The sequence below is a fragment of the Hyperolius riggenbachi genome, chromosome 3 (genome assembly GCF_040937935.1).
Source record: "Hyperolius riggenbachi isolate aHypRig1 chromosome 3, aHypRig1.pri, whole genome shotgun sequence".
NCBI classification, from domain to species: domain Eukaryota; kingdom Metazoa; phylum Chordata; class Amphibia; order Anura; family Hyperoliidae; genus Hyperolius; species Hyperolius riggenbachi.
This window is the reverse complement of record NC_090648.1, coordinates 319,250,068-319,277,352: the sequence shown is the minus strand read 5'-3', so window position 1 is coordinate 319,277,352 and position 27,285 is coordinate 319,250,068. Positions and strand designations below refer to the sequence as shown.

Sequence of the window (27,285 nt, the reverse complement as noted above, 5' to 3'; positions counted from 1 at the left end):
CTGAGAGACGAGTGCACGCAGCCTAGGAGGTAAGCCCAGCTATACTAAAGTTGTAATCATAATGCTTGCTGGCTGCATATATTAAAAAAAAAAAGTGGACCTAAACTAATACAGGACAGAAGGAAAACATGTATCATGTGATTTACCCAGTTTTATTCCCCCTCATTTGTTAATCGCAAGTGGTAATTTGATCCTCCACATGTCACCTGACTGCCATGCCACGGCAGATAAGCTCATTAGATAGCACAGGATGTTAACAATATGCTTCCATGAAAGCAAGAAGTAGAAAAAGTGCAGTTATTTTAAGATTTGTATCAGCTGTAACAAAGAAATGTTTTTGTTTACCAGAGACCAGAGACGAGCAGCATCTTTGGTATAATATTTACCTGAGGCTTCCTTAAACACCGTTAGGGCTGTTCCTCCCTTACCATCTCCCTGGGTGACTCCAGTCACACGCAATTGTCCCTGAAAGCCTGTTCGAGTCGCGCTCTGTCACACATGTGCGGCCCGCTTAGGCGCGTTCCCGTCCCTGGGAGCAATCTGCGCTTGTGCAGTACAAGTACAGGGACGGGAGCGTGCCTGGCCGAGCCGCTCTTGTGCGATGGAGCGTAACTTGGCCAGGCTTTCCGAGACAACGGCAGGTGACAGGAGTCACCCAGGGAGATGGCAAGAGATGAGCAGCCCTAACGGGGCTTAAGGGGGGGGGGGGGGGCGCCACAGGTTTTCTCGCCTGGAGTGACAAAATGGCTAGAGGCGCCCCTGCTTGGGACAGCAATATTAAGTAGTTTGTCCCGTTCACATTTGCACATTCTGTTGTCTCTGGAACTGCAATGTCTCACTTAACATTTTCAGAAAATGTTTTCCAATTGTTAACTTTTAAAGGATAACATTTTTTTTAATGAAGTAATAAATATAAATGAACAACATATACATAGAATAATTGCAATGGAAACAGAGGCGCCAGCAGAGTAAAAATTGATCATAGGTAAAAAAAAAAATAAAAGTTGGGGGGCAAGGGTGGACCTACCTCCCCAAAACCAAACACGACCACTATGTATGAAACAGAAAACAGTCGCGCTGGGCCTATGATATATATCAATTTACTAATAATAGGTAATCAATGTTAATTCAGCCTATTAAAATTGTCTATGAATTTTATTCCAAAATATGCATATATAATATTAAAAGCATAAAAAATTAAAATATATCGATATAACATTATAACAATCTGCTGTCACATAAGCTATGGTAATTTCATACTACTATGATTACCGGTATACATATAATTATCACATATATGCGTTCCATTCAGTCTCTGCATATATCATTCACATATTCAATCTTACACAGACCTTCCAATGTGTATGAAATTTGATCAATAAAAAAGGGGGGGGGGGTTTAATTATTGTAGAGGATAAAAAATTATCTGTGGTAATTTGATCGGAGAAGTTCCTGCTGGAGGTAGACCCAATAGGTACTTATCATGCCTCAGAAAGGTTTAATTGTCATTGGTCAATCCTCCTTAGCATAAAGTCTCTAGATAAATTTGATGAATATTAATTCATAGGATTCAGTCTGAAAACGTGCATCCTATGGTTTCCGGTGACGTCCTATGGCATCCTAATTCACTTCCGGTGACGTCACCTACTCTTCGCATCTTCTGTTGCTAGGCTATTACTGGGTTACGGCTGAAGTAGTTGTGTACATACCGTACCCAGTTGATACAGCCACAAAGGTCCTTGTTCCTATAGCAGTAATAGACAGCGAGGGGTGCATGAAGAGGGCTTACGCGTTTCAGCGGTCTACGGCCGCCTTTCCCAAAGCCTAAGTGAATTAGCCGTGACCCGGAAGTTTTGTGCCCGATCAGTGGCAAACAGTAATGCAGATCGAAGACACAGCTTGCGAGCGGATTCGAGTCATTGAGCTGCCGGCCGGAGCTCTGACTCAAGGACTGAACCCCTGCTGAAAATCCATCCTTACAGGAGGGGCGTGAGTACATCCTCATACCATTAGATTGCGGAAACCATAGGATGCACGTTTTCAGACTGAATCCTATGAATTAATATTCATCAAATTTATCTAGAGACTTTATGCTAAGGAGGATTGAGCAATGACAATTAAACCTTTCTGGAGGCATGATAAGTACCTATTGGGTCTACCTCCAGCAGGAACTTCTCCGATCAAATTAACCACAGATCATTTTTTATCCACTACAATAATTAACCCCCCCCCCTTTTTTATTGATCAAATTTCATACACAAAGGTCTGTGTAAGATTGAATATGTGAATGATATATGCAGAGACTGAATGGAACGCATATATGTGATAATTATATGTATAATCATAGTAGTATGAAATTACCATAGCTTATGTGACAGCAGATTGTTATATTGTTATATCGATATATTTTAATTATTTTTTATACTTTTATTATATATGCATATTTTGGAATAAAATTCATAGACAATTTTAATAGGCTGAATTAACATTGATTACCTATTATTGGTAAATTGATATATATCATAGGCCCAGCGCGACTGGTTTCTGTTTCAATCTTGATATATTGTTTTGTACGAGGTGAGTGGGTCCCCATACCTAACCAGTTCGCTGCAGGGTGAGATAGACACGGTCATATAATACCTACCTAAGCGCCCTGCATCCTTTGGAAGTTTATCTTAACCACTATGTATGGTTTAAACAAGATTTAATTTGTACTCCAGAACAAATGCAACGTGTTTCACGGGTCTCTAGCCCACTTCCTCAGGCAATAATGAAGATAGGAGTAACTCAGAAGTTGTGTAGCCAAGTACAGCGCCGCAGCCTCTGATCCCTCGAGTGACATTGCTGGGCCAACACTATATAGAGGATTTGCTAGCCTACAAGCTAGTGAGGTGTTCTTTTGCTATGCTAGAGGTAGTGGGGTGTGGAGGATCACGATACAGTTGTGGCTTCATGTGGTGGACAGGGTAAGTGGGTAGAACACTCCTCTCGATCGGGAACTGGCTTTATCAATTTGCCTAGCTGATCGCTGGCCAAGGCAACAGGGCCTGCTGTACAAACACTTGATTGTCAGCAGAGGTGGTTGTTATCCTGTACCCTTCCTCTTCAGTATCTAGGCTTTCAATTTAAAGGACCACTATCGTGAAAAAGTGTAACATTTTAAATAAGAAGTGTTTTTCTTCCAGAGTAAAATGAGCCATAAATTACTTTTGTACTATGTTGCTGTCACTTACAGTAGGTAGTAGAAATCTGACAGAACCGACAGGTTTTGGACCGGCTCATCTCCTAATGGGGGATTCTCACCATGGCCTTTATTCTATATAAAGACACCCCTACAAAGGATTTATATAAATATGCTGGCCAGCCTCCCTGCTTGCTGAACACTTTTCTTTGGCAGATGGACAGAGCAACTGCCATTCACTAAGTGCTTTTGAAAATAAATAAAACACTGGGAATCCCCCATGAGGAGATGGGCTAATCCAAAACCTGTACGTTCTGTCAGATTTCTACAACCTACTGTAAGTGACAGCAGCATATGAGAAAATCAATTCATAGCACATTTTACTCTGGGTGAAATTTACTTCTTATTTGTATATTTTCACATGTACATTTAAATGTTACGATTTTCGCAGTAGTGGTCCTTCAGTAATCTTAGTCCAGAGTTTGTTTTTAAAATGGACGGAAGTATAAACAGCTGCAGTGTAACAAATAAGTAATTTTTCATACATAAATGGAGAAAAAAAAATGAATATTGGCTGTTTAAGGTTAGTTAGGGCACTTGCAGATCTGGTAGACTTCTGGGAATGCCCTGTGTTGTGTAGTATTAGCCACTATATGCGCAGTTATCCTATCCATTTTTAGTATTAATAATGGGAAATATTTTCTGAATACATGGAAATCATGCATATAGACATCAGGACATCTTGAAGTAAAAAGCTCAGGTTATTGCAAGTACGGTTCTTTACCTGGCTGACAAAATGAAGGATCTCTCCACACTTTCTATGTTCAGCTCATTCTGATAAGCCTCTTGGGTTGGCTTTCTCACCTAGAAATGGAAAGCATAATAATTCATCAGTGATTCTCTTACTCACCTAGAAATTCAAATTATAATAATTCATCAATGTTTATCCATCAATGACGTGTAAACTGCGATTAGCCAATATCAAATAAGTCAATTATCAGCCATGACCAGGAGCTCAGACACAGGTAACCTCTTGTATCAAAATTGTCACTGCTTCAGTCTGTGTCTGCGCCTTTGCAGTCTGAGCAATCACATTATGCAAGCCAAGCAGCTGCTGCAGTCTCACAGTCTTCTACATAGCTGCTTTAGATCATGTGATCACATTTTTGAGGACAAAGTTTTTAGCAGCAGAAACTTCACTTCAGACAGAAAAAGGTAGCATTTGACTTAACTGATAAACCTGTTACTAGTGTTGTCCGGATCATGAACGATTCGGATCTTTGATCCGAATCTCTTTTGTGAGTCGAATCATCCAAATTATCAAAATGAGTGATTCGGATCGCAAAAGGAGCGGGGCCAGGAGCGACACGCCCCCCCTCTCAGCGGGCAGCGGGGTCCTGTAAGCAGAGCAGAGATGGATCGCTCTGTTGGAAGTAGACAGGTAGATGAGAGAGAGGGGACATGGGTGCCACTGCCAGATATGTGTAGAGCACACATACTGGCTATAACGTGCTGCCCATTATAGGCTGTCTGTTCGTAGTTGTGCATAGTGAACACATTGGAAGCTTTTGGCTCAGCTCAGCACAGCTCAGTAACTTTGCAGGCACTGTGATTGCAGGGCAATATGATCCTCCTGCACTCGCTCTAAACAGCTGCACATATCTTCTGGGAATGCTTTCTTTTACTGTGCTACTTTACATTCAAAGTGTACAGATGAACATAGGTGAAATATATGTAAAGTATATGATTGCAACATGTGAGTATTGTGTGCAAACAAACTTTTCTGCTCTCTGCTCGTCCCTCCTCCCTTCTCTGTCCACTCCCTGCCCTCTGTCCATCTTCTCCCCTCCTCTGTGTGTCCACCCCCCTCCCCTTCTCCTGTCCTGCTAGTCATTTCACCCCCAAATGCTTCCGTAGTAAAATGATCCGAGATTCGGATCAAAGATCCGGATCTTTTCAATGATCCGATTCGAATCATCCGGATCATTGAAAAGATCCGAACTTCCCATCTCTACCTGTTACATGGCATATACAGATATGTTCCTGTAAATAGACTTTAAAGTAAACCCACCACAAACTGAAGTATAACATAATCTGGACCTACGCTCTGAAAGTGATTTAAAAAATAAGTATTACCTTCCAGGGATGACTGTAGATCATGTCATTTATTTGTATTGTCCTTGCAAGTTTCTGCTCAGTGTCTGAGTGAAAGCTCTGAATTATGCCTAGTACACACAATGCAATTTTCCACCTGATTGAAGGTCGAATTGATTGTTTCCGACAGGTCCGATCTGATTTCTGATCTTTTTTCTGATCGATTTTCCGATCACCTTTATACAAAATCGATCAGAAAAACAATCAGAAATCAGATCGGCCCTGTCAGACAATCATTTAGACCAATTGGATGGAAAATTGCATCATGTGTACTAAGCATTAGGTTGTCTGATGTGATAAGCTCAGTGCTGATAGCTATCTTTATATATTATTATCACTAAGAAGTTCAGGCAGAACATCAGGCGTTCTCTTCATACGACAGAGTTCACTACTCTACAAGGATAGGAAGCAAGACAAGAAAATAACAAGCATAAACAACCATCACTTTAGAGGCAAGTGATCATCACTATCACACAAGCTCAGGAGTCACAAGTCTATTCATGGCAGGTGTACGCTAACATCAGTGCTATGAAGGTTTATAGTAGATAAATAATGAGAAATTCCTACCGTCATTCCAGCCAGGGAGAGCATGTTGTTCAGTTTATACATCCCTGACTGAACAGGGGTTGTGTATAATAAGGCATCATTGAACTAGAAAACAAAGCATTAGAAATGAGTACCAAGAGAATATTAAAAAAAAAAAACCAACAATTATAATGATATAAGGACACTTGTAATAAAGGAATATGAAGGCAAACATTTCTATCTCCCATCTTATTTTCCTGACTGGCACACTGATTCTCACCCTTTCATTAATTCCTGAGCCAGAGCCCCAGAACAAGCACACAGATCAGATGAGCTGAACGGCTGCATTCCTGTTCCAGGTCGGCGATTCAAAACACTACGCTCAGCAGATCAGAATGACAGCCACAAAGCCAAGTAACCTTTTAAGAACGGGGTAGCAATAAAAACACTGCAATTTCTCCTAGTGCATATTTATTTTGATTAAAGTTTTGTTGATGAGAAAGCACTCCCTCCATTCCAGATCTTTACATGGAAAACATGAATGGGGAAACATTTATAGCTTGCTAACAGGATAGTCTACTGTCATTAATGCTTTCCCCACAGAAAAACAAAACACAGAAACATTTCAAATGCATAAAAGATAAACTATAACTTACAGCAACATATTGAGCAAACACCGTTTCATTAAAGGGAATCTGAAGTGAAAATAAACTTATGACATGATGATTTGTATGTGTAGAACATCTAAGAAATAAAACATTAGCAGCAGAAATAGGAGTTTAATATTGTTTCCAGTACAGAAAGAGTAAAGGCTCATACACACGCTCAACAAAAAACTTCTAAGTGCACAATTATCAAACAAGTTTTGTTGTTGAAACAAACCAAAGAAGTGGTTTGCTATTGTTCAAACAACTGATAAGATGCAGCTCAAGTCAACCCAACAGTTGGATTGACTTGAGCTGCGTCTTATCAGTTGTTTGAACAATAGCAAAAAAATTTTTGGTTCGTTTCAACAACAAAAATTGTTTGATAATTGTGCATTTAAAAGACTTTTGTTGAGCGCGTGTACGAGCCTTAAAGGATACCCGAAGTGACATGTGACATGATGAGATAGACATGTGTATGTACAGTGCCTAGCACACAAATAACTACGCTGTGTCACTTTTTTCTTTCTCTGCCTGAAAGAGTTAAATATCAGGTATGTAAGTGGCTGACTCAGTCCTGACTCAGACAGGAAGTGACTACAGTGTGACTCTCACTGATAAGAAATTCCCCTTTTTATCTCTTTCTATCTCTCAGAAGCCATTTTCTGCTAGGAAAGTGTTTTATAGTTGGAATTTCTTATCAGTAAGGGTCACACTGTAGTCACTTCCTGTCTGAGGCAGGACTGAGTCAGCCACTTACATACCTGACATTTAACTATTTCAGACAGAGAAAGAAAGAAACACAGCCTAGTTATTTGTGTGCTAGGCACTGCACATACACATGTTTATCATTATGTCACGTGTCACTTCGGGTATCCTTTAAAGAAACTCCAGTTGTTATCTATGCAAAACAGCTTATCTGAGCGCCACGACTTTCAAAGTCAAAGAGAGCTCTGTCACAGTGTCTGTCACTGTATTTTGTTTTGTTTTTTGCAGAGTTAAGTTCATTATCATGCTCTGTGAAATCATTTAGAATGCCGAGTGTAGTGTGTAAATTGCAAATATTAGAGAATGATGCAATGTTATAAAAAAAAATATATAACAGAAAATAAAAATATGAAACCATTTTCTTTGCTACTAATGTTCTAGTAATTATCCATACTACACATACAATTCATTATACCACATTTTTTTTTTCTTCAGTGTCACCCACTCTATAGAATTTTAACTCTGTTCTGGCTGCTACTGAACCCTGCCTTTTACCTGAATGTTTTGCCTGAACATAATTCTTTGCTCGGGGCCCACTGGCAGCACTTTTCAGAAATCGCAAAACGCTCACAATTTCCGATATTTTAAAGTCCTGCAATTCCTGGAGCGAATGCGCTTTGACTCTGTAGCCCTTGAATGTGATCACTCCGGGACCACTCCCAAAATGATGCGTGTGATTGCAATGCTGCAAGTGTAACCACCCCCAATAGGGTTCCACTGTTGCAGTGATTTGCCAAACACTGGAAATCGGCAAGCAAGCACTTTTAAAAACGCTGCCAGTGGACCTCAGGCCTCTCACACTGTATGCTGAAAAATTGATGCGTTTTAACTGATCAGTTCTGCAGTACTGCATTGTGAAAAAGCTTTTAGTTAAAAGCACTGATGTGAACTGACTCATAGGGAAAGATGGACAGTTGTCTGCTTGGTTATAACTGACAGTAACTGATTCAGTGTGAAAGGACCCTCTGATCATAGTATGTTATTCTGGTGTTTCTGTAGCTCCGTTGACAGCTCTATAACTGTTTTACCACCGCACCCTATGCATTCCAATGGAAATGTTCAAAATTGCAGTTGGACTGGCAGTTGCACAGAAGATAACATTTGCAGTTCTCAAAAACTGTAGAAAGCGTCCACCACACAGTTCCGAAGCTTTAGTAGATCTGTGTTAAATGGCAAGAAAACAACTACAAATACAGTTGGGCACAATGTGGCCAATGGTGAGGTTCTGTGGTAAAGATGCAGAGAAGCATAAGTGATGTTTTAGGGCTAGTGCTTTGTACACATACAAACGTATACACATACACAGTAGGAGAACGTATAACCTTCATGCGGATTGTGTCCTAGTCAAGATTGGAACCCAGGACTTTAGCGTAGTAAGGCGAGAGTGCTATCCATTATGCCATCATACTGCCATCATGCCTCCCTGGTCTAGAAGTTGTGTAGCTATGGGCATGCACAGCTACATAATAGGTTTTTGAATTTGAAAAGTAGAGTTTCAGAGGTAATACTAATTTGCAGCAATCAACATGATTGCCACAAACTACCTGTTGCAGCATTGTCTCTTTATTGATTTAAAGTGAACATCAACCAAGTAAAATTATTTAAAATAAACACATGATGTACCTGCAAATTAATACTTACCTTACCGTCAGTTTTCCTCAGAAGCTCACCATTTTCTACTTACAATGATTCCTTCCAGTTCTGACAAGTTTTGTCAAGTTATATATCAGTTGCTGTCAGTTATAACTGAAAGGACAGCTGATGAGCAATGTAATGTCCACGTTTCCCTATGGCTCAAGTGGGTAATATTACAAGTTAACAGTGTGCAGACCAGGAAGTTGTTGTAGGGTAACGGCCATTTTCAAAATGGAGGATGGAGAATTCTATTTATTATACAAAACAGACAGCCATGACTAGTCAAAAATGTATGCCAAACACACATAGAAATGTAGGAAAATAGAAAAAGCTTCATTAGGGATGTATCCCTTTAAAACCAATTTAAACCTGCATCAGCAGTTGGCCAAAGTAAGTGCGATACAAAATAAGAATCAAAAACCAAGGAATCAGGAATGCATAGACTCTGGCAATAATGGTTACAGAAGATATGATAAAGGATGATAATATAGCAATCAAACCACTGACAACTAGCCAGAAAGTGCTAATATCTGGACATACCAGACATGGGCAAGCATCAAAGTAATGGATAGTAAACATCTAAATCGCCACTCACCAGGTGGCTGGACCACACAGAGATCGCCAACCGCCATGCTGAGGCTTCAGCTCCGAAGAAGCATTGCGCTTGCGTGCGATACGCATGAGCCTCAGCGCGGTGGTTGACTATTGCTATATTATAACCCTTCTGTAACCATTATTGCCAGAGTGTATGTATTCCTGATTCCTTGGTTATTCATTTTTATTTTGGATCGCAATTTGTTTGACCAACTGCTGATGCAGGTTGTAATTGGTTTTAAATGGGATACATCCCTAATAAAGATTTTTCTATCTTCCTACATTTTCTATGTGTGTTTGGCATACATTTTTGACTAGTCATGGCTGTCTGTTTTGTATAATAGTTTTGGGTTTACTTCCAAGACTATGGATTTGCTATTTATTGTGTGGTTCTGTTTTTGGTTTTGGAGAATTCTATTTATCACAGTGGACAAACAGGACGCAGGAGAGGAGAAAGATTTATTAGTAGACTACACTAGAGGCAAGTATGACCTATGTATGCTTATTTTAACTTTTCATTTTCAGTTCAGGTTTGCTTTAAACTTTAAATTGCCCAATTCTTTTGAAACAGGTCAGGAATCTGTGCAAACTTCTTTTGAATTACAGGATTGAAGTAAATTACTTAATACAAGGATGGTCATAGAAGCATTACTGACCTATTTGCAGGTCATTCCCCCCTCCTTTTAGTTTACATTCTGAACTTGTAATAAAGTGATCTGCTTAACAAAGACATTTTTATACGCATTCCATAAACCGCACCACAAGACATTCAGCTTCCTGCTCTTGGTAAGCAGCAGACTCTGCATAATAAGAAGGTTATTATGCTCACTAGAGATTTTCTCAGACATGTTTTCACTAATTTGGCAACTTACCAAGAAAAACATTCGTGGCTGCATTACCTTCCGGGAAAGCTTCATCAAAGTCCCCTCTTTCAGAAATACCTGAGCAAGCAGAATGAACAATGAATCAGGGCAGCCTGGGACTCGACCTAATGGATTCAGTAATATTCTACACATCTACTACACGACAGCTGTGTTTAGTACACAGGACATTTCTTCCCAGGCCATAGAAGCCAAAAATAGCAACAATGAATAACATTTGCATGCATTACAGTTGTTTTGAATGATCAGATTCTGAACGTACCCTGCCAGGCTGCACAATCTCATGATGGCCATTTAAACTGTACTGGATCTGCATAAGCTTTTGAAAGTTGTCCTGAAAAAAACAACAAAAAAGTTTATAATGTATCAATCCAATGCTATATATATCTCTATCTCTCTATCCATCCATCTCTCTATCCATCCATCCATCTCTCCAGCCATCCATCTTTATAAATATATATCTAGATATCTAATATATCTATATCTAATATATCTATATCATATATTATATATATATATATATATATATATATATATATATATAATGCACACAAATACCGTGTATATACGCATACACACATACACACACACAAGCGCACACGCATCTAGGTCAGAAGTCTACATGTCAACACAAATGCATTATTTTTTTAAATTATTATTTATGTATCAGCAACATATTCTGTAGCGTTGTACATACATAGTACAAAACAAATAGTGTGGCGCATAGATACATGAGACCTTCAAAGCTCTGTACAATCAGGACATACAGCAAAACAAATACAACTATGTAAATAGTGATGTGTTGTTGGAGACCTCACCAATACTGGTACATGTTCATATGATAAAATACAGCAGAATAAGAAACACTAGATGGAGGTCCCTGCCCTTGCAATCTAGAGGGTAGTGGGTTGGAGAAATCAGGGGAGGGAACACAGGGGTTAAAGGAAGTGAACACTACCTAAAGGAAATCAAAGTCTTGTCAACTGGGTCAGTAGTCTAGATAGCAACACAAACTCATCTGGGTCAAAAGTCTAGTGTCTGGGTCAGAAGTCTAGATGGCAACACAAATGCATGAGTGTCAGAAGTCTAGATGGCAACACAAATGCATCTGGGTCAGAAGTCTAGATGGCGACACAAATGCATCTGGGTCAGAAGTCTAAATGGCGACACAAATGCATTTGGGTCAGAAGTCTAGATGGTGACACAAATGCATCTGGGTCAGAAGTCTAAATGGCGACACAAATGCATTTGGGTCAGAAGTCTAGATGGTGACACAAATGCATCTGGGTCAGAAGTCTAAATGGCGACACAAATGCATCTGGGTCAGAAGTCTAAATGGTGACACAAATGCATCTGGGTCGGAAGTCTAAATGGCGACACAAATGCATCTGGGTCAGAAGTCTAAATGGCGACACAAATGCATCTGGGTCAGAAGTCTAAATGGCGACACAAATGCATCTGGGTCAGAAGTCTAGATGGCGACACAAATGCATCGGAGTCAGAAGTCTAGATGGCGACACAAATGCATCTGGGTCAGAAGTCTAGATGGCGACACAAATGCATCTGGGTCAGAAGTCTAGATGGCGACACAAATGCATCTGGGTCAGAAGTCTAGATGGCGACACAAATGCATCTGGTCAGAAGTCTAAATGGCGACACAAATGCATCTGAGTCAGAAGTCTAAATGGCGACACAAATGCATCTGGGTCAGAAGTCTAAATGGCGACACAAATGCATCTGGGTCAGAAGTCTAAATGGCGACACAAATGCATCTGGGTCAGAAGTCTAGATGGCGCCACAAATGCATCTGGGTCAGAAGTCTAGATGGCGACACAAATGCATCTGGGTCAGAAGTCCAGATGGCGACACAAATGCATCTGGGTCAGAAGTCTAGATGGCGACACAAATGCATCTGGTCAGAAGTCTAAATGGCGACACAAATGCATCTGAGTCAGAAGTCTAAATGGCGACACAAATGCATCTGGGTCAGAAGTCTAAATGGCGACACAAATGCATCTGGGTCAGAAGTCTAAATGGCGACACAAATGCATCTGGGTCAGAAGTCTAGATGGCGACACAAATGCATCTGGGTCAGAAGTCTAGATGGCGACACAAATGCATCTGGGTCAGAAGTCTAAATGGCGACACAAATGCATTTGGGTCAGAAGTCTAGATGGTGACACAAATGCATCTGGGTCAGAAGTCTAAATGGCGACACAAATGCATTTGGGTCAGAAGTCTAGATGGTGACACAAATGCATCTGGGTCAGAAGTCTAAATGGCGACACAAATGCATCTGGGTCAGAAGTCTAAATGGTGACACAAATGCATCTGGGTCGGAAGTCTAAATGGCGACACAAATGCATCTGGGTCAGAAGTCTAAATGGCGACACAAATGCATCTGGGTCAGAAGTCTAAATGGCGACACAAATGCATCTGGGTCAGAAGTCTAGATGGCGACACAAATGCATCGGAGTCAGAAGTCTAGATGGCGACACAAATGCATCTGGGTCAGAAGTCTAGATGGCGACACAAATGCATCTGGGTCAGAAGTCTAGATGGCGACACAAATGCATCTGGGTCAGAAGTCTAGATGGCGACACAAATGCATCTGGTCAGAAGTCTAAATGGCGACACAAATGCATCTGAGTCAGAAGTCTAAATGGCGACACAAATGCATCTGGGTCAGAAGTCTAAATGGCGACACAAATGCATCTGGGTCAGAAGTCTAAATGGCGACACAAATGCATCTGGGTCAGAAGTCTAGATGGCGCCACAAATGCATCTGGGTCAGAAGTCTAGATGGCGACACAAATGCATCTGGGTCAGAAGTCCAGATGGCGACACAAATGCATCTGGGTCAGAAGTCTAGATGGCGACACAAATGCATCTGGTCAGAAGTCTAAATGGCGACACAAATGCATCTGAGTCAGAAGTCTAAATGGCGACACAAATGCATCTGGGTCAGAAGTCTAAATGGCGACACAAATGCATCTGGGTCAGAAGTCTAAATGGCGACACAAATGCATCTGGGTCAGAAGTCTAGATGGCGACACAAATGCATCTGGGTCAGAAGTCTAGATGGCGACACAAATGCATCTGGGTCAGAAGTCCAGATGGCGACACAAATGCATCTGGGTAAGAAGTCTAGATGGCGACACAAATGCATCTGGGTCCGAAGTCTAGATGGCGACACAAATGCATCTGGGTCAGAAGTCTAAATGGCGACACAAATGCATCTGAGTCAGAAGTCTAGATGGCGCCACAAATGCATCTGGGTCAGAAATCTAGATGGCGACACAAATGCATCTGGGTCAGAAGTCTAAATGGCGACACAAATGCATCTGGGTCAGAAGTCTAGATGGCGCCACAAATGCATCTGGGTCAGAAGTCCAAGTGGCGACACAAATGCATCTGGGTCCGAAGTCTAGAGGGCGACACAAATGCATCTGGCTCAGAAGTCTAGATGGCGACACAAATGCATCTGGGTCAGAAGTCTAGATGGCGACACAAATGCATCTGGGTCAGAAGTCCAGATGGCGACACAAATGCATCTGGGTAAGAAGTCTAGATGGCGACACAAATGCATCTGGTCAGAAGTCTAGATGGCGCCACAAATGTATCTGGGTCAGAAGTCTAGATGGCGACTCAAATGCATCTGGTCAGAAGTCTAAATGGCGACACAAATGCATCTGGGTCAGAAGTCTAAATGGCGACACAAATGCATCTGGGTCAGAAGTCTAAATGGCGACACAAATGCATCTGGGTCAGAAGTCTAGATGGCGACACAAATGCATGTGGGTAAGAGAGTCCACAAGAAGGCCACAAAAACATGGGGAGAATATGCAAACTCCTTGCATATAGTGTCCTAGCCAAGACTCGAACCTTGTGCTCTAGTGCTTCTTGGTAAGAGTATTATCCACTACCCCACTTTTCTGAACAAACCGATTTCTCATTAATCTATTGTCCATGTATTATCTCATTCAGCTTTCAATGCATGAACCTTTCTGTACGGCATTTACATAGGCTTCCATTCCATACTGCTGTGTAACAACCTACCCCTTGCTTCAGGATGTCATTGGCATGATTAGCAACCTCAATGACCACACCCAGGGCAGCTGAAAGAAAAATAAAGCACACCTGTTAAAATTTTGTATTTTCTTCTTAAAGAGTATCTGAGCCAAAGGTCGGGTAAACATCATCACATACTTACCTAAAGAGAGGGAAGCCTCTCTTTAGTTAACAGGCTTCCCTTCCTGTTGTGTTGTTCCGTCGCTGAGCGTGGACCCACAGAAGATTAGCGACAATCCTTATGGGGCCGCGCAATAGCAGACCCAGCCTGCACACGCATGCACAGTAAGCCGGGGCCACAGGCTCCATGGTACTGTGCATGCGTGGGTGGCCCCGCATCAGGAAGAAGAGCTGCACGGCCCTGACCTAGAGGGGGGGCCGCTCTCAACAACCGGGGGGTTTAGATTGGCAAGGGAAGCCTCAGTAGGATCCTGAGGCTTCCCTCTATTAAGGTATGTATTTTATTTTGATCCTGAGCTTAGGCTTGGGATCACTTAAAAAGATTACTGCACATTACCAAAAACAAAATATATTTATATAAAATAATATAAAATATAATTGTGCATACAGGTGATAACCATGACACCTTTACCTACAAAATATTTATTCTTTAGCACTGGCTAAGATGCAAACCAGAGCACGTTACTGACTATTCATACTTCATGGAGGGGATTTACTGACAGAGAAACAAAGTGTAGTGAAGTACATTTATGTTCCCAATCAAACACCCCTTCATGTGCTGCTGCCATCCTATTTTAATTTATTATTATTATTATTATTATTATTAATTTTACATGTGACTGGAAGTTTGAAATGAACCAGGACCATTGTGTTTCAATCTCCATTAAAAAACAAAAAAAAACAAAAAAACTGCCCCTAGCATCTGTTGTACTATACTGAATATTATAGGTTTACCTTGTGTATCACTGTAGTCTGATGATTCTTCAGAAAGATTCTGGAGGTATTCTGTAGATTAACAAAATACACAAACATTTTATCAACTACTGATCAGGTCTTAAAATTAACAATTTTTTTCTTTAACAAACAATTAGGCTTGTGTAGTATATCCGAAACTTACTTGTGACCATATACATACTGCAAATTCCTAATAAAACTGGTTTAGTAATAGATGATGAATTGATGTTCCAAAAGAGCGCCTATTTGTGTTGTGACCACTAGAGGGCAATGCTAGCAAAGGAATACTGTAGCAACAGGGAGAATAGAAGAGCAGCAGTACTCAATCCCTAATTAACCCCGATATCTTTTAGAGCAAGAAAATGTCAACAGACTTGGCACTTATTTGTGACAAAGTTAAACTCGAGACTAGCAGCCTTCCTACCAAGTCAGCACAACAACCCCACGCCAAAGAAAAAAAAAGGTAAAAAAAAACAACTTTATCTGCTGACGTACTCAGTTTATTTTCATATAAGATTATGGAATGTAAGTAAGAACACAAATGTGGTTTTGGCAAAACTCCTAAAATAAAATATTAACCCATGTTCTAAAACTAACAGACAATAGCAAGTATGCACTGCATTAAACGCCCTGTTGCTCACAGTTACCAGTTATCATCACCTTATATTTTAATCTGCCCTGAAAAGATGAAAAATGGGGTACCAACTGGTTGCTATGGAAAATTCAAACACGGCTTTCAGTTTTCGCAGGTCGACCAAACAATACAGTATCTTGGAAAAACTACATAAAGAGTTTCTAATGCAAAGTTCAGGCTTTACAAACCTTTTAACAGTCCCACCCAAGCCATCTCGCTATAAATAAATTTAGGCAGGGCTGTTTTAGCACAAAACTCAGGCTGCCCAATTCAGCCTATGCAGAGTGTGCGCTGAGCGCGCTTTCACATTTACCTGTTTCAGACGCTGGCTTGGCACTCCTCTCCCTTCACCGAGCAGCCGCTGTAAGGCCAACATTGTCTTCTGGGTCCCGATCACATGATATGACGTAATCAGGATCCAGAGGATGGTATCAGCTTTGCAGTGCCCCTCGGGGGGTGAAAGAGGGTCAGTGGAAGAGTCTCTTCCCCCACCGAGTGGTTCTGCAATGCTGACATCATCGTTTGGATCCCAATCACGACGCAAAAGACGATGTCGGCGTTACAGAAAAACTGCTCCGTGGAGGGAGAGGAGAGCCAATCCAGCTTCTGGAACGGGTAAATATAAAACTGCTCCATGCGGTCGGTCTGCATTAGGCTGCCAAGCTTGGGGGGAGCGGAACAAATGCGGCACCACAGCGCAAACACCAACAGTTTAATTAGACAGGAAGAGGCTTAAACAAATTTTGCATTTGGGCTTTCTGAAGTGTCATGGAGTTCTGTTTTCTGGCCATCACAAAACTTGTGACTAGAACTTAATTTAGAGACCATTTTAAATTTGGAATGAAACCCAGCATTTCTACTTTGCTCTAATAGATTATTTACAGCATATTATACACAACCAGCATTTATTTTTTACTAGAACTGCATTCAAAGGGTTAACACAGGCTCTAGAAGCTTCCCTTCCTGCAAAGCTGGCCGCTTCCGAATTTTACATAATGTTATCTTGTGTTTAATTGTATCAAGTGAGAAATGTAAACAAAGCCTTCTCTCACACTGCTGGGTCCCCTGAACAAAATCAGACAAGCATAAATGCTTCCTGATGCTTTCTGATTAAGTTAGAGGATGAATAAAGCAGTTATAAATAAAATGCAAAGTCAGCTCTCAGAGTAAAATAAGTGTACTTTAGAAACGTATAATTTCTAAATGAATAATAATACTTATGCACAAAATCAAATATGCTAACCATATGGCATATAAAAAGTAGGAAAAAATGTTTTAATTGAATACTATGTCAGGGTTTATACCGCTTTAAACACACAATACACTATCACATGCAGGGCTGTGGAGTCGGTTCAAAACTCTGACTCCTCAGTTTATGAAACCACCTACTCCAACTCTGACTCCAGGTACCCAAAATGGCTCCGACACCTCGACTCCGACTCCACAGCCCTGATCGGATGGCTTTTATATCTGGTAAAACAACCTGCCAAGGTCTATAGCTTGTGAACACCATTGTCTGTGTTTTGTACCCCATATTTGTTTCTTACCCTGTACAGCGCCATGGAATATGTTGGCAGTTTATAAATCAATGATAATACTACTACTACACATGTGGCTGACATCAATTAATTACCTGACTACTGCTGTGGATCACTTGGCATTACATCAGAATAAATGTCAAACTGACAGCTGCCATTACTCAATGTCATACAATGCTTTAGATTTTCAGCAGTTAAATTTGTTTGTAGAATCTAAAGTCTAATCTATTACAAGCATCAAAGTAAGCTTCATTACAAGGGTAAATCATTTCAAAAAATGCAAATAATTTCAAGTTGATGCAGGATTATGCAACCTGTGTATGTAAATTTATGCAGCTTGAAAATGGACCAATTGCATTTTACCTCAGCAGGATTTGATTGGTTCATTTTCAAGCTGCATAAATTTGCATACAAAATGTGCATAATGCTGCATCAACTCAAAGTTATTTGGGTACTTATCCGTTAGCCAGGCGCATCCTCTAGGTGGCGACAAAACTCCACCAGAGTTACATCTTTCCCTACTATCCATGTCGGCCTGGAGGGGGAATAGTAATTAGCGCCACCTGCCGGATGCGCCCGGCTAACGGATAAGTACCGTTATTTGCATCTCATTGTCCATCTGTATTCATTACATTTCAGCACAGTGGAAGAGATTTATCAATTATTTTTCACAAAATAAAAAGTGCAATAGGGGAAATCACAAAAGCTGTTTGATTCCTAAAATCGACCCTCTGCTGCTCAGAAATAGCACTGTATAAATGCCTTCCCCCAAACCCTGTTGCAAATGTAGCAAAAATTATGTCAGGCCCAGTGCACATCAAAACGCTAGCGGTTTTTGGAGCAGATTTCAGAGGGATTCTAGGCATGTTTAGAGACGTTTTCTAAACATGCCTAGCGTTTTTGTGTAGCAGAATACTGTTGCAGTAAAAGCTGTTACTGAACAACTTCTGTAACAAAAACGCCTGGCAAACCGCTCTGATGTAGCGTTTTCCAGAGCGGTTTGCGTATTTCCTATACTTTACATTGAGGCAGAAACGCTTCTGCAAACCGCAAACATGCAGCAGGAGGCACGTTTGCGGTTTGCTAAAAACCTCAAACCGCTGGTGTGCACCATCCCATTGAAATACATTAGCCAAGCGTTTTCACTGGCCGATGCGGTTGGCGGATCGCTCCTAAAACCGCTCGGTGTGCACTGGGCCTCAGAGTCAGCAGTCCAGGATCACAGGTGCAGCATTTGTAGAAGCTGAGAAACATACAAAGACTTTGATAAATGAGAAGAAGCTAGATTTGTACTGGATAAGCCTCAGATTCTGTAGCACATTTTGTCGGATAATCTTTACAAAGACGTTTTCCAAAATTACAAGTGCCTGAAACAGTTTCAGCGTTAAAACCTTCACTGCCTCTCTATTTATAGAGGAAATGCCATGGGATAAGCAGCAAGAGAAAGACAAATAAATCTATCATCACATCAAAATGCAAAGAGGAGGAAAGAAAACTTCTATTAATGCAAAGAGTATGCCTTTCCTGAATGTGCCGGCTTTGATGTGGCACAGAGGTTACGGCATGAAGTGGATACTCAATGAGCAGAGAGACTGCATGTTTCAGAGCTGGCTGGGAGGCCTCACTGCCCCTGCAAGGCACTGAAATGTTCATCTTTGATGTTCAGTGCTGGGTAAAAGATTACAAAAGCAGGCTGACTAAACAAATCTCCAATTTCACAGCCACTAATAAAACATATACCTCAGTGGTGTCACTAAAGGGACAAAAATGGAGAATGGATCTTGTTCATATACTTAGTTAATTACACACCATTTTAAAACTGGATAGGGCTTGACCAAAAATCAGACACTTTATCTAATCGTTAAGGGTAGGAACACACTAGGCAGAATCGCATATGCATTTTTCATAGCACATAGTGGCAGGGGCGTAAATAGAAATCACTGGGCCCCCCTGCGAATATTTGGATGGGGCCCCCCCCATAGGTGCCAAATAATCGTAATGGGGCAGCGTTTCACTGTAAATTAATTGTAAAGTGGGCAGCATTTTACCAGACAATCGTAATGTGGGCCAGAAAATCGTAATGTGGGCAGAGTTCACCAGAAAATCGTAATGTGGGCAGAGTTCACCAGAAAATCGCAATGTGGGCAGCAGTCACCAGAAAATCATAACGTGAGCAGCAGTCACCAGAAAATTGTAACGTGGACAGCATTCACCAGACAATCGTAACGTGGGCAGTGTTCACCAGAAAATCGTAATGTGGGCCAGAAAATCGTAATGTGGGCAGCGTTCACCAGAAAATCGTAACGTGGACAGCATTCACCAGACAATCGTAACATGGGCAGTGTTCACCAGAAAATCGTTATGTGGGCCAGAAAATCGTAATGTGGGCAGAGTTCACCAGAAAATCGCAATGTGGGCAGCAGTCACCAGAAAATCGCCATGTGGGCAGCAGTCACCAGAAAATCGCAATGTGGGCATCAGTAACCAGAAAATCCTAATGTGGGCAGCAGTCACCAGAATATCGTAATGTGGGCAGCAGTCACCAGAAAATCCTAATGTGGGCAGCAGTCAGTCACCAGAATATCATAATGTGGGCAGCACACACCAGAAAATCCTAATGTGGGCAGCAGTCACCAGAAAATCCTTATGTGGGCAGCAGTCACCAGAAAATCGCAATGTGGGCAGCAGTCACCAGAATATCGCAATGTGGGCAGCAGTCACCAGAAAATCGCAATGTGGGCAGCAGTCACCAGAAAATCGCAATGTGGGCAGCATACACCAGAAAATCGTAATGTGGGCAGCAGACACCAGAAAATCGCAATGTGGGCAGCAGACACCTGAAAATCGCAATGTGGGCAGCAGACACCTGAAAATCGTAATGTGGGCAGCAGACACCTGAAAATCGCAACGTGGGCAGCAGACACCTGAAAATCGTAATGTGGGCAGCAGACACCTGAAAATCGCAATGTGGGCAGCAGACACCTGAAAATCGTAATGTGGGCAGCAGACACCTGAAAATCGTAATGTGGGCAGCAGACACCTGAAAATCGTAATGTGGGAAGCAGACACCAGAAAATCGCAATGTGGGCAGGAGTGACCAGAAAATCGCAATGTGGGCAGCAGACACCAGAAAATCATAATGTGGGCAGCAGACACCTGAAAATCGTAATGTGGGCAGCAGACACCTGAAAATCGTAATGTGGGCAGCAGACACCAGAAAATCGCAATGTGGGCAGCAGACACCTGAAAATCGTAATGTGGGCAGCAGACACCTGAAAATCGTAATGTGGGCAGCAGACACCAGAAAATTGCAATGTGGGCAGCAGACACCTGAAAATCGTAATGTGGGCAGCAGACACCTGAAAATCGCAATGTGGGCAGCAGTGACCAGAAAATCGCAATGTGGGCAGCAGACACCTGAAAATCGTAATGTGGGCAGCAGACACCTGAAAATCGTAATGTGGGCAGCAGACACCTGAAAATCGTAATGTGGGCAGCAGACACTTGAAAATCGCAATGTGGGCAGCAGTGACCAGAAAATCGCAATGTGGGCAGCAGTGACCAGAAAATCGTAATGTGGGCAGCAGACACCTGAAAATCGCAATGTGGGCAGCAGACACCAGAAAATCGTAATGTGGGCAGCAGACACCAGAAAATCGCAATGTGGGCAGCAGACACCTGAAAATCATAATGTGGGCAGCAGACACCTGAAAATCGTAATGTGGGCAGCAGGCACCTGAAAATCGTAATGTGGGCAGCAGACACCAGAAAATCATAATATGGGCAGCAGACACCTGAAAATCGTAATGTGGGCAGCAGACACCAGAAAATCGCAATGTGGGCAGCAGTGACCAGAAAATCCCAATGTGGGCAGCAGTCACCAGAAAATCGCAATGTGGGCAGCAGACACCAGAAAATCGCAATGTGGGCAGCAGACACCTGAAAATCGTAATGTGGGCAGCAGACACCAGAAAATCGCAATGTGGGCAGCAGACACCTGAAAATCGTAATGTGGGCAGCAGACACCTGAAAATCGTAATGTGGGCAGCAGACACCAGAAAATCGCAATGTGGGCAGCAGACACCTGAAAATCGCAATGTGGGCAGCAGACACCAGAAAATCGCAATGTGGGCAGCAGACACCTGAAAATCACAATGTAGGCAGCAGACACTAGAAAATCGCAATGTGGGCAGCAGTCACCAGAAAATCGCAATGTGGGCAGCAGACACCTGAAAATCACAATGTGGGCAGCAGGCACTAGAAAATCGTAATGTGGGCAGCAGACACCAGAAAATCGTAATGTGGGCAGCAGACACCAGAAAATCGCAATGTGGGCAGCAGACACCAGAAAATCGTAATGTGGGCAGCAGACACCTGAAAATCGCAATGTGGGCAGCAGACACCAGAAAATCGCAATGTGGGCAGCAGACACCAGAAAATCGCAATGTGGGCAGCAGACACCAGAAAATCGCAATGTGGGCAGCAGACACCAGAAAATCGTAATGTGGGCAGCAGACACCAGAAAATCGCAATGTGGGCAGCAGACACCAGAAAATCGTAACGTTGGCAGCAGACACCAGAAAATCGTAATGTGGGCAGCAGGCACCTGAAAATCGTAATGTGGGCAGCAGACACCTGAAAATCGCAATGTGGGCAGCAGTCACCAGAAAATCACAATGTGGGCAGCAGTCACCAGAAAATCGTAATGTGGGCAGCAGGCACCTGAAAATCACAATGTGGGCAGCAGTCACCTGAAAAAAAAATGCACCTGTGAAAAAAAACCAATTCACTTACCTGACAGAAGTCTTCTCCTCTCCCGGCATCTGGCTCGCAGCTCCCCGAGTCCTCCTGCAGCACATCTCCCGCGCTGACAGGCAGAGTGCAGGGCTACGGCAAGATGGCTGCCGAAGCCCTGTACTAGAGTCACAAATAGTCTCCAGTGCAGGGCTTCTTCGGCGGCCATCTTGCCGTAGCCCTGCTCTGCCTGCCGGAGACTATGCAGGCTGCTGGAGCGGGGCTGCAGGGAATGAACTGGCGCAGCGTCTATTAGACGCTGCGGCCAGTTGAGCACCTTGCTGGGGGGTCCAGAGCAGCGCTCCCCCCACGCACAGTGAGCGGGCCCCAGAGCAGCCCCGGGCCCCCCTGCGGCTGAGGGGGTCGCATCCTCGGTAGGTACGCCGGTGCATAGTGGAAAACATATTAGTGTGTTCCTACCATGAGGCCTCTTTCACAGCATGTGCATTTTAGTATATGCAATTTAAAGTGTCTTATTGAAATGCATTGAAGTGTAGTCACACTAAGCAACACATTACATTCCAGATTGTAGCGCATTTTCTAAGCACAAGACAGCATGCATTTTACGTGAATTACATTGAATGTGACAAAACCCTACCACAAGCACCCACATTCACTCAAGGACTTCCAATGTTTGATTCAACAAATCAGACCTGCACATTTTCTGATCTCAGCTGCAGAACCTGCAGTGTTTTTAAGGTTAGGTAGGATTCTATGAAGTATTATTTACCCTAATTATATTAACGATATAAACTAATTTCAAAATATAAATTTTATTCTTCTCATCAACCATAAATGGAACTTGAAGCAAGATGTATATGGAGGCTGCCATATTTATTTCCTTTTAAACAATACCAGTTGCCTGGAAGTGCTGCTGATCCTCTGCCTCTTAATACTTTTAGCAATAGACCCTGAACAAGCATGCAGATCAGGTGTTTCTGATAAATCGGACAAGATTAGCCACATTCTTGTTTCAGGTGTGCAATTCAGACACTACTGATGCCAGAATTATCAGCAGGACAGCCAGACAACTGCTATTGTTTAAAAAGAAACAAATATAGCAGCCTCCATTTACTTCTCGCATCAGATTTCCTTAAAGACATCTAAACAGACTTTTCTGTCCTACAAAGATTGTGAGAACAAAAGCTTAGATAATTTTTTTTAGAAAGTGCTTCTAAACTTCTAACTGCTTTGATAGGAAGAAGCAAGTTCTCTGAGAGAGAACCCAGCCATTCTGTTGTTTCAAAGCCACCACTTAAGGCCTCTTTTCTACGGACTGTTGAACTGTGTGCCTAGCAAGAAGTTACCAGGCAGCAGTGAGCAGTTACCAGGCAGCAACAAGCAGTTAACAGGCAGCAGTGAATATTTATGAGAGTTTGAGAGGCATTTCACTGCCTAACAACAGTCCGTGGAAAAGAGGCCTTAGTAAGTTGTCTCTGTACTTATTTCTCTGGATTTAACTCCCAGGGCAGCAGTTAGCAAGGAACACTTAGACATCTTTTCCATGGACTGTTGATAGGCAGTGAAATGCCTCTCAAACTCTCACAACTGCTTGCTGCTGCCTGGTAACTGCTCACCGCAGCCTGGTAACTGCTTGCTGAGCACACAGCTCAACAGTCCATGGAAAAAGAGACCTAACATTCTAAAGCACACCTGAAGTGAGAGTTATATGGATACTGACATATTGCAGATTGCCTAGCTGCCCTGCTGATTATCTGCCTCTAATACTTTTTGCCACAGACTCTGAAGAAGCATGCAGATCAGGTGTTCTGACTTAGGCCTCTTTTCTACAGACTGTTGAAAGGCACTGAAATGCCTCTCAAACTCTCACAACTGCTTGCTGCTGCCTGGCAACTGCTTGTTGCTGCTTGATAACTGCTCACTGCTACCTGGCAATTGCTTGCTTAGCACACAGTTCAACAGTCCGTGGAAAAGAGGCCTTAAAGTGTACCCAAGTCAAAGCTATTCCATTGACCCCGTCGCTGAGTGTGGCCCTCTGAAAGATTAGCAAAAAGGCATGGTCGCTAATTACATCGTGGCTGTGCAGCTCCTTTTCCTGTATCATGGCCATGACAGAGTAAGCTTACTGCGACAGAGCCCACATGCACAATAAGCCGGAGGTGTAGGCTCCGTGCTACTGCGCGGCTTCTGCGCAGCCATGATTTAGGAAGAGTAGCTGCGCTGTCCCAATGTGGAGGGGGGCCGCGCTCAGCATTGGGGGCTTCAGACGAGCAAGGGAAGCCTCAATAGGATCCTGAGGCTTCCCTCTCTCCAGGGTAAGTATCGGATTTTGAACGTGAGCTTCGGCTCGGGATCACTTGAAGTATGACTGGATTAGCCGCATGCTTGTTTCAGGTTAGTGATATAGACATTGTTGCAGCCAAAGAGGTGTAGCATGACTACCAGGCAACTGGTATTGTTAAAAAGGAAAAATGAATATGGCAGCTACCATATCCCTCCTGAGTTCAGGTTCCCTTTCTTATCCACAAAAAAAGTACCCATTACAAGTGTTACTTTAAAGCGTAGCTGTTCCTAACAGGAAAAAAAAAACCAATCACATCATTGCGGCATATACACAGTTTAGAAACTGTATTCCAATGACATACTGTATCTGTGTTTAGTCTGGTGGCTGCTCTGGAGTTCTACAATTGTTCACTGCACAGTTCCTAATCTCAGCATTGCTCCAACTGATGGTTACATATCCCCAAGGATGAGCAGGATCCACTCCTCCCTGTGTAAGGAGTGCCTCACACTAGAGAATGTAGGGAAGCAAAGAGACACACGGAATTTTACTTCCTGCCCTGTGGATATTTCTGAACTTATAACAGAGCGTTGAGAATTCTGGGCATCATTTTACAGCACACTGCCATGGTTTACATCAAGTTTATTAGAAAAAATATAGCAGCAACAGATTGAAACCGAGAGACCTTTAATGGAAGTCATGTACAAAATATCCTATGTACACTGTATAGATTTTGATATTTAAATGTAATTACTTTTACTGTGGTATTTGGACAAAACTTTTTTAGTGTGTTAATGTCTGTTAGAATTTTGTAAGGTGTATCCTCTTTGGGGAGATTTATCTACAAAAGGAATCCAGCACAACCAACAATTGTCATATTGTCTGTCTCAGGGTTATGGACTGAATTGGTCACTGCTGCGTATGTGGAGTGATCCCTATGTAAAAGTATACTTGACTTGAAATAAAATCCAATGCGTTACAAAAATACTGTCTCTATTAATTCAGCATGCCATCAATCAAGATATTTCTGCATTTTGAAGCGCAGTCTGACCTTGGATTTCTCAATGGTGAGCCTGCCCCTTACTTCTGGTCCAATGACAACTGGCACCAACAAAGTGAAGGGATTAGTGTTATGTCTGTCAGCAGGCTCCTTAATGGGGCACCTGTTACACTGCCAGCTTTCAGCAGGAATTGCTCTTTCTTCTAACTTTCTGTCATGTCATTGGTATGATAAATTAAGGAATGGTGTCCCAAAATACCTTTAAATTTGGTGCATCCCAATCTAATGATCTTTATTGCGATGTTTCTACAAACTGTTTGGAATCAAGCTAAACAAATTCAACTGATCCAGTAGAGGCATACACCCATCTATATTCAAGCTGAAAATGTGTATCAGAGCAAAAACATGCCATTGGGTTAAAGCTGAATATAACCCTGCATTTCAACTTTGCTCTAAAACATTATTTACAGTATATTATATGCAACCAGCATTTTTTTTTTTACTAGACCAGCATTGGAAGGGTTACACAGGGCTTTACAGTTCCTGGAGATTTCTGCAGACGCATCAGAAGCTGAAATAGATACATTTTGTTTACATAAATGTATCTAAGTGTTGAATGTGACTCACTCTCTCTCACTGAGAAGGAGCTTGGAGGACAGCCAAAAAGTGTGTGTCATTTATCAATAGATACATTCAACTAAATAGAATGTATCTATCTGAACTTCTGCATATCTCTCCACGTACTTTAAACCTCTGTGTTTAACCCTTCCAATGCTGGTCTAGTAAAAAAAAAAATGCTTTTTGCATATAATATGCTGTAAATAATATTTTAGAGCAAAGTTGAAATGCAGGGTTATATTCCACTTTAAGGGAAATTCCACAGGGCTTTGAAACATGATTGTAATAAACCAGATGAGGCAGATGTTACTAAAATTCTGCAGCATTGAGAACACAGTACCTTTCACAATTATAATTAAAATACAACTCTTCCTAGGTCTGGAGGCCCACCCAAACTGAGCATTGTTGGGAGAGCTGTCCTGGTAAGAGGAGTGACAAAGAATCCAATGGTTCCTCTGACTGAACCTCAGGGAACCTGTGTGGAGAGGTTCTCTGAAAGTCAGCCAAAGTCAATTTGGGCTTTATAGCAGAATGACTAGAAGGAAGCCCCTCATAAATAAAATACACAAAAAAAGCATGCAAGCTGTTTATAAAAAGTCACTTAAATGACTCTTGGACTGAGAAACCACATTCTCTAGTCTGATGAAAGTATTTTTGAACTTTCTGAACATCATGACTTCAAGACACCAGACATCAATTGAGTCCTGTGCATTGTCAGACCAGCAGTGAAGCATGGTGGTGGCATCATGATGTTATGGGGCTCTTTGTTTAGCATTAGGAACTGAGACTAGTTTGGAGTTAAAAGTAAGCTGAACAAAGCAAATTACAGAAATTTCCAACATGTAAATCTGCTCAACGTCCAACAACATTCTCCATCCAACATTACAGAGCTTGAGAGGGCCTACAGGGATCATTGACAAAACAAATAAAGAATGCTGCAGTGTGGATCTCATCACAATATCTGAGAAGTCTACACACTGTAATTGCTACAAAAGGTGCTTCAACTAAGCATTGATTAAAGGGAGTGGATAATTGTGTTGATGTAATATTTCAGCATAGGACTATAACACCAACATTTCTAAAATTCTGTT

At 42.0% G+C, this 27,285-nt stretch overlaps 1 protein-coding gene across 1 annotated transcript in view; it reads right to left on the bottom strand.

The window, feature by feature from the left end:
• FGD6 (FYVE, RhoGEF and PH domain containing 6) overlaps window positions 1–27,285 on the bottom strand; it is a 165,200-nt gene that overhangs the window by 16,170 nt on the left and 121,745 nt on the right. The window contains exons 9-14 of the mRNA XM_068276795.1: window positions 15,369–15,419; window positions 14,442–14,500; window positions 10,645–10,716; window positions 10,374–10,442; window positions 5,903–5,986; window positions 3,966–4,045 (exon numbers count right to left, since the gene is read on the bottom strand). Of these exons, the coding sequence (XP_068132896.1) occupies window positions 3,966–4,045; window positions 5,903–5,986; window positions 10,374–10,442; window positions 10,645–10,716; window positions 14,442–14,500; window positions 15,369–15,419 (415 nt within the window). The remainder of the gene's footprint in view (window positions 1–3,965; window positions 4,046–5,902; window positions 5,987–10,373; window positions 10,443–10,644; window positions 10,717–14,441; window positions 14,501–15,368; window positions 15,420–27,285) is intronic.